The sequence below is a fragment of the Chaetura pelagica genome, unplaced genomic scaffold (assembly GCF_000747805.2).
Source record: "Chaetura pelagica isolate M959 unplaced genomic scaffold, ChaPel_1.0 scaffold841, whole genome shotgun sequence".
Taxonomy (NCBI): Eukaryota; Metazoa; Chordata; class Aves; order Apodiformes; family Apodidae; genus Chaetura; species Chaetura pelagica.
Window position 1 is genome coordinate 208417 of NW_009951973.1, and position 17409 is coordinate 225825.

General features: G+C 38.2%; 1 protein-coding gene across 1 annotated transcript in view; it reads left to right on the forward strand.

Moving 5' to 3' along the window:
* LOC104391889 (macrophage mannose receptor 1-like) overlaps positions 1-16337 on the forward strand; it is a 31238-nt gene extending 14901 nt beyond the window's left edge. The window contains exons 18-30 of the mRNA XM_010001240.1: positions 666-733; positions 2222-2322; positions 3150-3292; positions 4688-4802; positions 5959-6107; positions 7382-7484; positions 8301-8533; positions 11399-11564; positions 12581-12733; positions 12981-13097; positions 13588-13755; positions 15626-15667; positions 16099-16337. Coding sequence (XP_009999542.1) covers positions 666-733; positions 2222-2322; positions 3150-3292; positions 4688-4802; positions 5959-6107; positions 7382-7484; positions 8301-8533; positions 11399-11564; positions 12581-12733; positions 12981-13097; positions 13588-13755; positions 15626-15667; positions 16099-16337 — 1797 coding nt within the window. The remainder of the gene's footprint in view (positions 1-665; positions 734-2221; positions 2323-3149; positions 3293-4687; positions 4803-5958; positions 6108-7381; positions 7485-8300; positions 8534-11398; positions 11565-12580; positions 12734-12980; positions 13098-13587; positions 13756-15625; positions 15668-16098) is intronic.
* Positions 16338-17409: the final 1072 nt, after the last annotated feature.

The window sequence follows — 17409 nt, forward strand, 5'->3', positions numbered from 1 at the left end:
GCTTTACCATCATACTTTGATAAATTGCTACATGTAGACAAGTCGTCAGCTTCTTTTCAAGAACATGTTTAGGCTGCAGTTTTCAAAAACCTGGCTCTGTTTAGCTGGAAGCTACAGTTACTGAGCACGTATTGTTTTCCAACTAATTTTCTTCACATAATTCAATATTTATTTATTTATTTATTTATTTTTGTAAAAACAATTTTCAGATTTTTATTAAAAGGTTTAGGCCAGAATATTTTCTAATAGTAAGAGAATAAGCTTCTGATTATATTGTCTTTTGGAAATAATTTTATATATTTAAAAACAAATTTCCTCCACATGACTAAATACCAAACTCCACCATTTGTAGCCTTTTTGGCAAGTTCCCATTATGTTTTCCTAACACTCTTAAAAATATTGTTTTATTTTTTAGCTTGCTTTAGAGTTGGTTCTTATCTTCTTATCATAACGTTTTGCTCCATTTACCTTTCATACCCTTCTGCTGTTTTACTTTTTTTTTGAAATTTAAATACTGGAAATTTGAGGAAAATTTTGCAGTTGAGACACACAATTCCAGCAACTCCCTATGATACAACTCAAACTAAAGCAGTTTTTGAGAGCCTGCTTATTTTATTTGAAATTTGTTTCTTTGCTCATGAAATTTTTTACTTTTTGGGTTTTAGGCTTTCTACAAAGACTGGGGAAATGCCTTCTATATTGGCTTAAGTGTGAGCCTTGATAAGACATTCCGGTAAGTAAAAGCAAATTAAGACTCATAACGTGAATGATCTTTAAGATCCCTTCCTACCCAAACCATTGTGTGAATATTTGGCATGGTTGTCTGCAAGAAACTGTAGAAGTTCAATGACTGACAAAATCTTCCTGCAGCCGTGTCTGGATATAAAGTTTTAAAATGCAATTAATCTCCTTAGGGAAATGTTCCCATCATATTTCCACTATCTATTTTTCTTTCTTTTGGCTCTATACTCTGTTTTTGTGTTGTGAGGCTGAGATGGTCACTCACTGTCAGTGCAGAGTCATCCCCTTTTCCTTGTTAGATGAAAGGTAAAATTGATTGGAGATCTCTAGCATGTTCCAGATGGTTCTTGCAAAGGTTACTGAATATTGAACTGATCAAAAGAACAAAACAACAACCCAAACCCTGGAGTGCATATACATTATACGTCACTCTTCTCTACCTCCATCCCTGCCCCTCCCTCCCACTTCTTTTTCTAGTGCTTTCTTCTGGGATTTGAAGCTTGGTCCAGTGAGCCTCAGTCTCTTAATTTCAGCCTTTCTTGGCACCAAGCCACAGAGACTGGATAGTCTCATCTCCTGGAGCTCCTGCTTTCTACATGTCATCCACTGCTCAGAAAACACTGTTACTTGTCAGTTCTCCCTTACTCCCTTACTAGTTTCATTTTCCTCCCTTCTGGATGATAGTATTGCTCTTTGTCATAATGTTAATTCACCCAGACTACTATGTACTGTTTTCCCTATTTGACTCAGGAGATTTGCACGTGGAAGCAACAAGGCATCCTGTTGGATTCCTTATTTGTAGTTTACTTGAAAAAACATGTATCTGGTTGCTTAGTCTCCTAACCTGGGAAAACACTAAATTACCCTTGACCTTATGCTCTCTGAAGGCTCTCAGTCTTGGCAGATTCTCCACTTGACTTTCCTCTTTCCAGTACGCTGATGGTTTTTTCACTTTTCTCTTGGCTACTTTTTTGAGAATAAATTTGTGGCCACCAAACTAAGAGATGGTTGTGGCACCACTGAAGCAATAGCTGTATAATATTACAGATTTCCTGTGTTTAACAAAATGGTCCCCAATATGTGGTTCAAGACTCTTTCATAACCTACAAGATGTTATGCTACTGCTTTTGCAGCCCGGAAATTATGAAAAAAGGCTCAGGTTTCTGTTTCTGCACTCCAGAGAAAGCTAGGTACAGTGCTACACTGGTGTTTCCTGCAGGCTTTCAATCCTCAGAGGCCAAGAAAGGCTGGGACCACCAGCTGAGATAATTTGTTCAGACCTTGTCTGGGTCAACAGAGTAGGCAGTTGATATAAAGATATTTTTTACTAATTCTGTGTGGAGGGTCTTGGTTTTCTTTTACCAGAGAACACATTTGTATGCTAGGGTAGAGGAAAATACAAAGATCTAGAATGACCTTTACAAAGAAATATTAACTAACTCAACTAAGAATTGCTATTTCCCCAAATTACTTCTTTCAGGTGGATGGATGGAACTCCAGTGAACTATGTTGCCTGGGCTCCCAACGAACCGAATTTTGCAAATAATGATGAGAACTGTGTGGTCATGTATACCCAAACAGGTGGGTGCTGTAACATTATTCAGTCTGCACAGTGGGCATAAGCTTGGGGTGATAAATGCAAATATCCTTTAATACAGAGAGTTGAAAGTAATTGTGCTTACACTAGCCAAGCTTTTAGTCTTCTCTGGAGCAGTTAATCTCTTCTGCTTGCAAACTTTCTACTCTCAAAATGTATAGCTCAGGTGATTTTCCTGGACTCTGTTAGAGATCAATAAAATGGCATGAACATTTTTACAGAGTAAATATGTCTTGTTTTGGAGAGTTTCCTTAGGAGAAGATGAATTATGTCCTTAACTTCACTGAATTATAATGAGAATATCTCCATAAGGTGTGATTAGCTCTGCTGTAGATAATTACCTTGAAACCATCTGCAGCTAATGAAATGAACGCCATTTTCTAATTTGTTCTTGATCTGTCATATGCTTATGGGGAGAAAAGATACTGAGAAGATTACAGAACTCAGGTAGTAAGGTAACACGGGCAAAGTACTTTATTATAGATGGAGTGATCCCAGAGATTTTACAGATCTTAGGTGAATTAAGCATTTGAGCTAAAACTGCCCTTTGGAAACGCTATGGGTTTTCAATATTAAAATATTTCTATTCTCAGAAAAAATATTTGTATTCTGAATTTTGCTGGTAACATGAATATTTCTAAGGAACATACATGAAAAATATGCATAATATCTGAGAGGGATAAATACAAATACAGTCACCAGTTCTACTGCCTGCAGTATATTCGCTTTAGGAAAGAAGACTTTTTATCCCAGTCCTAGCTGCATTTCTTTTTTTTTTTGTTGTTGTTGTTTTGTTTTAAATGATTTTCAGGTACATGGAATGATCTCAACTGTGGCAGTCTTGAGTTATTCATCTGTGAAAGGCTTAACTATACTGTTCGTCCGACTGTTGCTCCTACTTCACCACCACCAATGGGTGGGTGTGCAGAAGGCTGGCACCTCTTTGATAACAAGGTGCAGTATGAAATATCAGTAAATTGTGTTTTAAGAAGAGCCAGAATCACCACCATCTTTGGTTCAGTTTTAAGGTTGTTGCAGGTTCCCTGGTTGTCATAAAATACGGTCTGATTGTGTATATTTAAAGACTCTAAAAATATGATTCCTGCAATAGAAGTTGTAGCCGGTCTTGCAACCACAGCAGTTATGAAAGAGGTTACAAGACATGCAGGGAGAAAGCTTTATCTTATATTTTTGCTAGTGTTTAGTGTTGTCAAGCTCTCAAGCCACCAAGGCATCTTTCCTTGAACAGATTAGTTAGGTTTTTTATATAACCAAATACCTGCTCAGGTTTTTAAATAATTCAACTATAAGCTTCAGTCCCCTTTATTATGTAAGATCACTCAGCCTTCTCAAAAGACGAAGTTTCAGGATAAGGGAGTGTATGTGTTTAAAATTCATAGATTGTTATCAATGGACCTCTAAAAGCTGTAAAACAACAGTGTACACTGTTGAGAATACACCTAGCAGCAAAGATAATCCTTGATTACATTGGCTCATCTAGCTCCGTCTCTCTTCCTTTTGGCTAAGACAAAGTATGATTTCAGTTGGAGCTCCTTTGTTTGAGACAGACTGGCTGGCTTCTGTCTCCTCATTCCTCCCTTCTCTCAGCCCTGGAGAAAGGAGTGATGAACTCACAGTTAGGTCCACTTCATAGTGCTCTCTCAAGCTAAAATATTTCTCTCTTCCTCACCTCCTTGAGAAGGAGTTTCCAGAGGTTCCATCCTTGAGTCCTCTCCCAGATACCACTTCTGACTCTCATGGAGCTATCTCCCTTTTGCCAAACTCCTTCCCCAAACTGCCTGATGATTAACTTTTCAGCTTTAATCAGCACATTTAGGTTGCTTGACTCTGACAAAGCTGTCTAATGACATCTTGGTTAAATCTTCTACATCATATGACAAGAAACAGTAAATTCATGTTTTTTGTTGTAATGTCAGAACCACTCTGTGATTATCCTGTGAGAACCAAATCTGATATGACAAACAGGGTGACAGAAGCTGAGATGTTTAGCTTCCATAACATGTCCTTGTTTGTTTGTTTTCTGAGATCTTAGGCATTCCTCCCACAAAGTCACACCTCAGAAGTGTGCTCAGAAGCCTTAAAATAATTTCTACTTAAATCATTAGACTGATATATTCCCTCTTCTAAGTGTATGCTAAAGTATTGGGGCTTATGCTAGTTTTCTAGTACAGATCCTCTCCATAAAGACCTAAAGACAAGGTAGAAAGGACTGTTAAATCAGCTAATCTCTCTTTTTGATTAAAATATCCAGTTTGTTCCAACAGAGATGCTTTCACCGGAAATTATAATGCCATCCAGTTACAAATTCAGCTCACTTCTCTTTTTCAGTGTTTCAAAGTATTTGGCCTTAATGAAAATGATACCTTGACATGGCACGCTGCAAGGAACAGTTGTATTAAATTTGGAGGGAATCTGGCTACTATACCAAGAAAAGAAGTGCAAGGTATAAAGTACCAGTGTTTTGATACTGTATGTATCAATTAATTCCTGATACCTAGATTAAAACCAATGGTATAACTTCTGCAATGCTGTATTAATATAAAATCATGTTGAATGAGAAGTTTCACCTTTGGAAAATGCTTGTATAGCTTTTAGTGTTCTTGATTAACTTTTAAAATAATAGCTTTGAGGTTAACATAGGATGTACAAAGGAATTAATACTGTTCAGATATTAAGATTTTGTATTAGAGACTTGCCATATAATAAAATGTCTAAAGTTTACTGCTTTCAAGTGTACATGTAAAATAGCACATGGAATAACACCCAAAATAAATCACTGTGCACCTTGCTGCTGAGCCAAATGCTGTGGGTGTCAGTGGAGGACACATCCTTAGGCAGAAGGCTCCAATGCTTGAGTTCTAGCTTCCCCCTGCTCCTCTTGCTCTGCTGGACCTCAGCCTGCTGGCCTTCTTGCTCAGCATGTTAGAGGTTTTTCAGTGAGGCTTCATGTTTGCCCAGGAAATGTAATGCCTAGGATCCTGAGGACAAGGAGCATCTCCTAGCTCACTCCATCAGTATTTGTGGTTTATGATTTTTTCCTATAGAAGAAGAAGATTCTTTTAGTGGGAAGTCAAACTGAGCAGGAGCTATGAGAAACAGCATATGGCCTTCCAAAAAGCTGAGATCTCTGTACACATGTACTTAGTTATTAAGTAGTTTTATTTGTGTAATGCCTGTTTAGAAATTAAATTATTGTCTGGTTAATAAAGAAGTTACTAAAGAAGAAAAGGTAGTGCATGGTTTGTAGGCTCATGATCTGTGTGTTAGGGCTTACTTTATTCATATTCATTTCTGTAATACCATTAAAACATTTTCCCTGCTTCCTCAGACAGTGAACAACATCAGAAGAGTGTACACATTAATTTCTTTAAAAATTTTGAAAACAATTTTATGTATCAAAATTTTCCCATCTTTGAATTTGTAAATACTTCTTCTAACTTTACAATCTGATGACTGTCTATTATTTTTATTTTTAACATGATTGAAACCTTATTAAAAAAGTCAAAACCAAAATGCATTATCCAGGCACTCTCAGGTCTGCACTGTTGGGCAAAGGTGCATTCAGTTTCCATCCTTGTTAAATTTTTCTTTTGCTTCAGCTTCCCTCATGTCCGTCTTAAAAAATGCTGCAACAGATGCTTGGATTGGACTGAACGACATAAATCAGGAGCACAAATACTTATGGACAGATGGAAGCCCAGTTTACTACACAAATTGGGCAAAAGAATCTCGAAGTTATTACAGTAAGGTAAACATTAACTTGATTATCACTTACACATTATAACTTTGGTAGATTGATAAAATGTATGTAGGCACATGTATTTTTGTATAAATTTTCTTTTATGAGAATTTTGAGTCCAGGATTTTATGAGGATTTTGCTTTTTTAAAAGTGAAGTAATCTCTATTCACACATTTTTTCAACTTCTGTTTTGTCATGATTCTGAATGAATCCAGACAAAGGTTTGGGAGCACTATGCTAAACTCAGACAAGTGAGCAATTTCCCTTGCTTTACCATGACTGATCAGGAGATTCAAAGAATCCATTAACGTAGCAATAACTATATAATTTTGGGACCTTGTGAATGTTATTTAGACTTGACTAAAATGTTCATCTAAATGCTTATAATTACATTTCTTGGCACTAAGTTTATTAAGATGTGTTGAAAAAATCTTCAAAAAACAGTATCTGGATCTTCCTTTCTTATTGTGTCTTCCCTTCTGCTTGCTTTGAAATTTCCATCAGTGCGGTACTATTTGGTGTTCAATGGCAAGGCAAATATGAATGTTAATCAATAACTGCAAAAAGGCTAAGGTAGAATATTTTACTTGATAATACTTCTTCCTACGCCTTTGCTGGCCTTACAAAGTTGCTCTCTTCTTCGTAACATAATTGCTTTGAGTCCAGGTAAAACAGGAAGGAGTTCTGTGAGGTCCAGATTCTGCTGCCATCTGGGCAGAACACAAATTTCAGTGAAAAAGGATTGGGGGTTGTCCCTCACAAAAGGTTGTTGCTGATTATTACCTCAACATTACTGCACTGTGGTGACAGCTTTGGATCCTGGTGCTGGACTGGGGCAGGAAGAGGGTTTCACCTCTCCAGGGGAACTTCAGTGGTAAGGAGAGTTTCCCCATAACCTCCAGAAAAACAGCAAAAGAGCTGAAATGTCCTGTGGGCCAGATCCAGCACATGCATCTCCACCTGCACACATACACATGCCTGCAGAAAGATGATATACATACGGATAGTTCCAGATGCTTCTTCCAGCCTCTGCTGTGCTTTGCAATTCTTGCCATCATCCAAGCGCAAACTTTCCTGGGGCTGAGTTATAAATGCCTATGGGCTTATATATATATATATATGTATGTATATATACATATATGTGTATATGTATATATATAACCTTCATAGTATTTATCTGTCTGTGACTACATGTGACAAGCATGTCCGTATACCCAGCAGGAGCAGGAACATTTCCTATCTATTCACAGGTTTTTCCCTATTAATCTCATTTCCTCTGTAGGTTGACTGTGTCTTTATGAAGAAGAACCCTATTGAACAAGCAGGGAAATGGAAGGATGAAGAATGTAAAGAAAGCAAAAGTTACATATGCCAGAAAAATTCTGGTGAGATTTCTTTTACCACTTTCTAGTACAGCTTATTTATTGTGGTTAAGTCAAACTAGTGTTCAGAGTCACTTTCCCACATTCATCTCCATTTTAAATTAAATTAAATTAATCTGATGATGTGACATGTGCTATGGACCATTTTAACAAAAGGAAAACATTTCATTTTTTTGAGAAAAACTCTTATAATTTCCTATTTTAAGGACTAGACCAGTTTTAAAAAATATTAAAAATCTATGGATCACCAGGCATTTTGCTATTTTTGGTGATCAGGAGGGTGAGTAAAAGAACAGTTTTATGTCTTTATATGAGCAAATTATTAAATACTGACATTCTACTGTTATACCTAAAAGTACTGCAGCTTCTTTGTTTTGAAAAATTGCTCCATTTAATTTCCTTTACACTCTTAGGCATTTTCAGCAGCAGCATTTACATCCCTCTTCTTGCTCATGGTGTGCTCATTGTATCTTATTCCTTGTCGGATATACAACAAGTGCTAATATATAATGAAAAAAAGCAGGGGAAATAATTGCCTTTAATGCTTTACACAGTTCCAGTATGCTTTGGGAAGGTCTAGAGCTTACAGAGGACTTTCTGGGGGTGATACAGATATTTATAATGAAAGGTCATTCTGGCAAGAATTAGAAAATTCTGTCACAGAACATGAAAATCTGGCTTTTGTCACCACAGTGCTAGCTGGGATGCTTCCTAATTTGTTATTTCAGTCTCTCTTAATTGCTTAGTTAGCATACTAGATCTTCTCTTAGTGTATTATGTATAGCCAATACAAATCTTCTTTTTGTTTGTTCACTACAGACCCAAACCTGCAAAACACCCAACCCGTAATTCCACTGTTTGGCTTTAACAAGTATGGTGATGACCACTATGCAGTCATGAACTACAAAATGAGCTGGGAAGAAGCAGAGAAGAAGTGCCAAGAGCAGGTTGCAGAGCTTGCCAGTGTTTTGGATCCTTATGTTGATTCTTACCTATGGTTACAAATAGTAAAGCTTGGGCAGCCTGCATGGATTGGTTTTAGCAGCAAGATGGTGAGTCCATCAAATGCTTGTGACAATCATACCACTACCCTAGATCAGCCATATTTCTGCCTCAGAAGTTGACAGGATCCACTGCTGTGGGTGCTGTTTGCTCCCAAGGTATGTATATATACATATATGTGTATATGTATATATATAACCTTCATAGTATTTATCTGTCTGTGACTACATGTGACAAGCATGTCCGTATACCCAGCAGGAGCAGGAACATTTCCTATCTATTCACAGGTTTTTCCCTATTAATCTCATTTCCTCTGTAGGTTGACTGTGTCTTTATGAAGAAGAACCCTATTGAACAAGCAGGGAAATGGAAGGATGAAGAATGTAAAGAAAGCAAAAGTTACATATGCCAGAAAAATTCTGGTGAGATTTCTTTTACCACTTTCTAGTACAGCTTATTTATTGTGGTTAAGTCAAACTAGTGTTCAGAGTCACTTTCCCACATTCATCTCCATTTTAAATTAAATTAAATTAATCTGATGATGTGACATGTGCTATGGACCATTTTAACAAAAGGAAAACATTTCATTTTTTTGAGAAAAACTCTTATAATTTCCTATTTTAAGGACTAGACCAGTTTTAAAAAATATTAAAAATCTATGGATCACCAGGCATTTTGCTATTTTTGGTGATCAGGAGGGTGAGTAAAAGAACAGTTTTATGTCTTTATATGAGCAAATTATTAAATACTGACATTCTACTGTTATACCTAAAAGTACTGCAGCTTCTTTGTTTTGAAAAATTGCTCCATTTAATTTCCTTTACACTCTTAGGCATTTTCAGCAGCAGCATTTACATCCCTCTTCTTGCTCATGGTGTGCTCATTGTATCTTATTCCTTGTCGGATATACAACAAGTGCTAATATATAATGAAAAAAAGCAGGGGAAATAATTGCCTTTAATGCTTTACACAGTTCCAGTATGCTTTGGGAAGGTCTAGAGCTTACAGAGGACTTTCTGGGGGTGATACAGATATTTATAATGAAAGGTCATTCTGGCAAGAATTAGAAAATTCTGTCACAGAACATGAAAATCTGGCTTTTGTCACCACAGTGCTAGCTGGGATGCTTCCTAATTTGTTATTTCAGTCTCTCTTAATTGCTTAGTTAGCATACTAGATCTTCTCTTAGTGTATTATGTATAGCCAATACAAATCTTCTTTTTGTTTGTTCACTACAGACCCAAACCTGCAAAACACCCAACCCGTAATTCCACTGTTTGGCTTTAACAAGTATGGTGATGACCACTATGCAGTCATGAACTACAAAATGAGCTGGGAAGAAGCAGAGAAGAAGTGCCAAGAGCAGGTTGCAGAGCTTGCCAGTGTTTTGGATCCTTATGTTGATTCTTACCTATGGTTACAAATAGTAAAGCTTGGGCAGCCTGCATGGATTGGTTTTAGCAGCAAGATGGTGAGTCCATCAAATGCTTGTGACAATCATACCACTACCCTAGATCAGCCATATTTCTGCCTCAGAAGTTGACAGGATCCACTGCTGTGGGTGCTGTTTGCTCCCAAGTCCTGTTGGTCAGATCTGTGAATGTCTGGCAGCCATCAGAGGCTTGCTGACACCTGACGTGTCTGCACTTGGAGGTTCTACGCACCCAAAGATGTGGCCATAATGTAAATGAGAACTGCCACAATCTGTATTTCAAACACCAAGGATGTAGCTGCAGTAGACAGTGGCTTCAGCAGTGAAAGTGGCTATGAAGTTTCCACTTCCTACGTCTACCACAAGCTGATGTCAGAGAGCACTGCTGTTGTCGCAGACACATTGTGGAGCACACCACAGAAACCACTTATGTTAAAAATATCTTTTTCTTTGTGAGGTTATTTTAAACCTTGTTTTAATTTACAGCCTAGCACCACAAGAGCTTGTGCTGAGCAAGAGGGAAAGTAGCAAGGTGTAGTGTAGAGATGGCAATGGGGACACCTTAGGCTGGTTTTTGGAGCTGAAGCCAATGCCTTGTGAAAGCCCATCAGCAGACTCAGTCAGCAGAGTGGAAAAGCCTGAAAGGGGAAGCATCTGCTACATGCATGGAGAAAGAACATGAAAAAAGATGATGCAGATGGATATTTGTGGAACCGGGGTTGTGAGGAAATCAAGAGAAGAGAGGTAGGGCCAGAGCATGGTGGGACACAAGATTGACAGAGGGCACAGGTGCTGAGGTGAGAGGAACCAAAGCTGAACTTTAGTGAGAGAAGGCACTGGGAAACCAGGATTAGACAGGAATCTAGTATTCCTGTTGCAAAGGACTTAAAAGAAAAAAGGACAGGAAAGAAACTGGAACAGAGAACTGGATGGAAACCTGCCTCCAAAGCTCATAGAAAGAAGGGGGTAGGCTGTGCTAGATGGGGTGACAGGAGCCATGGCTGTAACTAATGTTTGTGCTGGTTCTCGCAAGAGCTAGAAACTGTGTCAACAAGGGTGGCAGAGGTCTGTGCTGTGTGCACCATGGAAAACCTCATCTCCAGGAGAGCTTCTGCTTTTTCTACTGCTTTCTAAATGTATAGTGGAGACTGTGTTAGAGGAACACCAACAAAATAGTTTCTCTGCAATCTTTTTTTGATCTGTGCATATATATGGACTCCTTTGATGAAATCTTCGATTCTATGCTCACAGTTGTTACTGCAGGGCCCTTTGCCCATCTGCTGCACGAGGAGGTGGTGTGGATGGAATAACGTAGGTTGTGTACTAAATAAACATATGTAGGACCATCACCCTGGCTACTGTGGAGAGTAGAAGCCTGGGCCAGACTGTCATGTATTCACAACAGAGCCTGCAAGTGCAATCTTAATGTTATTTCAAGGTAATTGTTGTATGTGATACAATCTTTTTTGTGATTTCCTTTTAGACTCATGGCCATTACAAATGGTCAGATAGACAGAGAAGCAGATACCATAACTGGGCCAGTGGAGAACCAAATAAGGACACAGCCTGTGTCTATATAGATTTGGATGGGTTTTGGAGGACAGCATCTTGCAATGAAACATTTTACTTTCTCTGTAAACAATCTGATGGTAAGTTGTGAATGGGAGAAATGTGATTTGGGACGCTGGTATTTAAATTCCTGGCTTTCTTTGACTTCAGCTTTTCCACATACGCAAAGATTGTGACAGATGGTGTATGCCTTGTGATAAACTATTGCTTTTGTAAAGGAAGAAGTCCCAGATCCAGTCTGTCTTGAGTGATTTCCAGACATTTCATTTTACAGGCCAATCAACACATCCACATCATGAAGACAACTGCAACATTTCATGCTACGAGCAATAGATCTTTTCTGCAACCTTGTTTGTCAGGAACCGCAGAATTGATCAACTTTAGGCTAACTATACCAGTTATATATTATTACATTTTAAAGTATCTTTTGTAATATTTAGAGATCAGAAGATTCTGACAAGGTGGCAGCTGAATCAATTAATTTATATTTGTTATAAGTATAAGATCCTGGGAGCTTCTATTGAGCTTCTTTGGAGCTCAAATATTACATGTAATTTTCAAACATATTTCAAATAATACATGAAATTTATGATCCCTGCACCATACTTCAAAACAAATTTTCTATTAATTTACGATCTGCTTTGACTGTAGTCAGGCAATGCAATAGGCTGCTAATTATTCTTTTTCATAGTTTAGGGCGTAGGCACAAGGGCAGGTACAGGTTACTTCTCTGCTGACCTTGCTACAAACTGGCTGGACACAAGCCACTTGCTTGGGGGGGGGGGTAGGGTGTTTGGATCCTCTAAGTATACTGACTCATTCTGTTTCACAAGTTTTAAGTGAAAATTGCCTTGCTGGAGACAATTACAGCATGACTGGAGAAAGCCTTCTTTAGCAGATTGGAGAACCAACGGCAACCAGTATAGTTTATTACTACTTTACCATAATTAGTTCCATCTGTTATAATTAGTTAAGTCTATGAGATAATCCTTTTACTGGAATCACTGTGAAATTGGTAGGGTTGAAATGTGGTGCAAGACTACATGTTTCTCTTGGCTTTTAAAACCCCACTGAAACCTGTGTGTCTCCTTAATAGAGGTAATCCCCAGTGAGCCACCACAGCTTCCTGGGACTTGTCCTGAACCAAAACGTGGTAGATCTTGGGTTCCCTTCCATGGTCACTGCTACTATGTTCACACCACTTCTGAGGAAAGCTGGCCAGATGCTTCCATGGAGTGTACTCAAATGGGTAAGTCCCCTTTTTTATTAGGATATTTTACAAGTTGTGTGTGAGTTTGCGCTTTTAATCCAGCCAAAAGAGATAATACATAGATGTGTATGTATATAAATAAGCTGCAGCTAATTAAAATTATTATCAAGCTTTTCTATTATAGGAAAATGTTGATCACGAAGCATGTAATTTTTTAAATGTGATAATTAATTTCTCATGGAAAATCTTGATAAAATGGTATGTAATATTTGATTGATATTTTCAGGTGCTTCTATGGTTTCCATAGAAGATTCAGCTGAGCTGAACTTTCTCGTATTTTATTTGTCACCACTTGGAAATGAATTCAGGAACTTTTGGATAGGATTGTTCAAAAATATTGAAGGTAACTATTTCACAATGCATGCTGAGATGAAAATAAATACTAATAAACAGAGAATACTAAGTAACCCTAACATTCTAAGTACTAATACACTAAATATTAAATAATCAGAGAGAAATAAACTGTTAAATTTTAGTAGCTGTTCTGCTAAAATACTTAAAACATAAGCCATCGAGAGGTCTACACCTTTTATATGTCAGGCACAGGTTGAGCCCTGGGCAAAGGCTTCAGCTAAAAATCCTTGGGCAGCTTGGACATGTCTTCCTAACATCACTAACAGCCATGGCCCCAAAGGCTGATGGTGTTCACTTTCTCTGTGAGCATTTACACTTGACAGACTCCCATCTAAACATCTCTGACTGTTAAAAGAATGAGAAATGAGTCCACTATGATGCTAATTTAATCAACTAATAAGTTCCACATCCAATGTCACTGTGCCTGGTAGACTAGAAACTATTCCCTGTGTCATTCACTCACTAATTAATACTTTTAGGGGAATGGCTATGGACAGACAAAACTGCAGTAGAATTTGTCAACTGGGAGGAAGGACAGCCTAGAGCGATTTTTGGTAAAAGCTGTGTTTATATGGATATCCCAAGTGGAACCTGGAAGAACTATTACTGCTCTGTTGACAACAATTTTATTTGCAAAATCCCCAAAAGTAAGTTCTGAATTTCTAGTCCATTGGGTTATTTTAGAAGTAGTAGTTAATGTACATGAAGCTCAAGTGCTTCTGTACTGGGTAGGCATCAAAGTCAAGAGTAATTTCTGTTAAGGACAAGAAGAAGCATGTTGGAGAAGAACATGCCACTGTTTCCTCTTTTTTATTTTTAAAGCATTGATATCTTGGCATTTGCTGTACCCTGGGGTTGGGGAGAACATGTGACCTAGTGGTAGTGGAGAGAAAATTCAGTCATTATTGTTAGAGTGCAAGGGGCAGTAGATGATGAATAGATGACTAAAGCAGTGCTGAGAAGAAAAGCAGACACTCTCCTGATAGCTAAGTCAAGGAGCAGCAGTGCAAAATCACTGATGTCCTGCAGAAGGAGGGCAGGTGCTGCTGGTGGTGCCAGTACCAGTGAAGTGTGGTGGGATCAGCTGGACAGCTCAGCAGAAAGTGTCAAGTGAGGGTGGGCAATGGGATTCCATTAATTTTTCTGCTGACACCAGCATAAGGAGACATGCCAAGACAACCAAGTAGCACAGTACGTTTAGTTTTTAATGGTTCCTTGTGGCCCTGTGGTTTTTTGAATGTCAATCCATGTGAAATCTGAACGTGTCGCAGGCTGGAGTGAGTTCCCCCTCCGTGCACAGCAGGGTTGCACAGAGCACGAAGAATGTAAATCTGCACGTGTGCAGCTGTGAGTCACCCTAGACGCACAGATCCAGCTGTGTTTGCATACAACAGCTCGGACACAGTTTGAAAGATGGCAGATCTGCTATTGGCAAACAGATCCACTACGTCAAATATCATAGATGTAATGTGGAACTAATTGAGTTTCTGGCATGTGGATCTCCAGATGTTGGCAGGTTGGCCATGAGCTTTGCAGGGCCCAGGCAGCTAGTCCCTGCAAGCAATTAACTGAGTCACAGTCCTCAAGCAATGAAGGGAGAAAAAGGAAGCTACCTAAAATGACAGCTTAACTGCTTCTAAGTACAAATGTGCTTTTAATTTTTGCAAGTATAAAAAATGAGTTCTTCATTGTGAAGTGTAAACCCTTACACTGTGAAAGTGTAAAAACATTGAATATCAGTGTTCTTTTTTTTTTTTTTTTTTTTTTACAAAAAAAATCAAAGCAATTAATAGTGAGACAACAGGTGTTTTTCTGGGAGTTTTGTAAAAATTTTTTTAGCAAGAATATTTTATAGATTCAACCTGAGTTGTCAGGGAAAATGTTTTCATATATTTTTCATCTCCATGAACCGTGCTTAGCTCTGGGACCACCAGCATAAGAAAGACATGAAACTGCTTTAGTGGATCCAGAAGAGGCCCATGGACAGGATCAGGGCTGGAGTAACTGCCCTAAGAGGACAGGCCTGGGAGACTTGGAGTTCTTCAGCCTGGAGAACAGAAGGCTCTAGGGCGACCTTATAGGGGCCTTCTAGCACCTAAAGGGGGCCTACAGGAAAGTTGGAGAGGAAGTCTTTATCAAGGAATGTAGTGATAGAACAAGTTTCAAACTGAAATACAGTAGATTTAGATTAGATATTAGAAATTCCTTTCTGTAAGAGTAGTGAGACACTGGCACAGGTTACCCAGAGAAGCTGTGGGTGTCTCATCATTGGAAGTGTTCAAGGCCAGGTTGGATGGGGCTTGGAGCAACCTGGTCTAATGGGAGATGTCCCTGACCATGCAAGGGAGTTGGAACTAGGGGATCTTTAAGGTCCCCTCCAAACCTAACCATTCTATGATTTGATGTTTATTTAAAATTTGATAGGAAAGCAAAGTAAAAATGATGTATGCAATATTTATTTAATCTTTGAATAGTCTCTTCCAAACTGGTTGTAATACACATATGTTTATTTTAAAGTTCCTGAAGTTGAGCCAACCCATGAGTCACATGCCTATAATGGTAAGTTGATTTCTTAGAAGCACATGAAACAGAAATTTCATTAAGTTTATAGGCACGTATTATTTACAAGTGAAATTGTGTCCAGAACATTTTAATTTAAATAACAATTTAGCTGTCACAGCTTATTTTATTTTAAATCTTTTTAAAAGGTAGGCTCTTCTCTCAAACTGGATGTCTTATTGATAACTTTTTTTATTTTGCTTTATGAATGATATACTGCACTACTAAAAAATACTCCTTTTATAAGGAACATAGAAGAGATTGTGCTCAATTTTGCATTGTCCATCCAGAACATGCATGAATTTTAACCGCTGTTATGGTTGTTCAGTACTTTTACAGTTCACCCAGTCGGTTTGCTTAGGGAGATATTTGTTGTATGCAACAGCAGTCTTTGGCTATTTGTAGTAATTGGTCTGTTTTGTCTTTCACAGCATCAAAACATGAAGCCGCTGCTTCATCTGCAAACAGTTTAGGTGGGATGATTGTTATACTGATCTTCTTTCTGCTGACAGGAACTGGTCTTACATTCTATTTCTTCTATAAAAAGAGACGTGATCAGCAGACAGTTACGCCCAGTTTTGACAATGCCATATATCGTGGTGATTCTGGAACACACGAATCAAATTGTCTTGTGACCAATATTGAAATAAATGAGCAGGCAACAGTTTAATAAGCAGAGTAATCTTGGTCCTGATTTTGAAAGGAATTTAAGTGTTTAAATACAAGAATTCTAAAAGCAAAATAATTATCTCCTAAGGAAATTCTAGTTCATTTTGCACAGGATGCTTCATACTTTCTGTACTAGTAGGAATAAGCAATCTTGCAAAGCAGATCCAGAGATCTGCACACAAACAATTGTATCTGGGAGGACTGTTGAGCATGTACGTAGACCTGGAGTTAAGCTCCATGAGTGAACATGCTGGCAGTTCCAGTCTCTGTAGAGGTCCAACATCACTTTAGGCATAAAAAGAACCATGCTCACCACAGGCAACTGTGCCAATAATCTCCTTAGCATGTTCCAAAAAGTACATCCAGATCTCTAGGAATTCTGAATATGTCACCCTTGATGTCCAGAGCAGACTAGCAGAATTGCACAGATTTGACAGGACCTCCAAGCTCACCTGATGAAGGCCCCTGCTCGAAGCAGGACCAGCTCCCTGCCTCAGACAGGCAGCCTGCTCCAGTGCTGGGAGTCTACATCTTTCTTTTGCTACTAAGGTGCCCACACAAACCCTTTGTGTTGCCTGTAACATCTGAATTAACACATTCTCCTCCTCTGTGTATGACTGAAAGGAAAGTGTAAATTGTTTTTCTTCTGCTGTAATTCTGTAACATAAGCATAGAAAGAACAACTGTATTATGAGGTTTGAAGGTGTTGTGAATAGAAATATTCTGTTTTTTAAATAATAAAATAGTGATCTCAAAGGATTCTGGAAAAGGGGGGACAGGGGAATAGGCAGGATGAATTACACTTTATACCTGAAAAATTAACTTTTTTTTTTTTCTCTGGAAATCTCCAATACCAGTGAAGATTTCTTACTTTTTTTTTAGGCCACTTATTCAAAACCTAACAAAACTTAAGATTAGAAAGTCTTTTCTGAAGTTTAACCAAATTCCCCCTTCTAAGTCTGTTTTAATCCTTTGAGTATCATTCCAGAATTGCATCATGACCAAGGTGATAGCATTGCATGTCATATTGGACTACTGATATATCTTCTGTGTTCAGAAACCCTAAAAATATC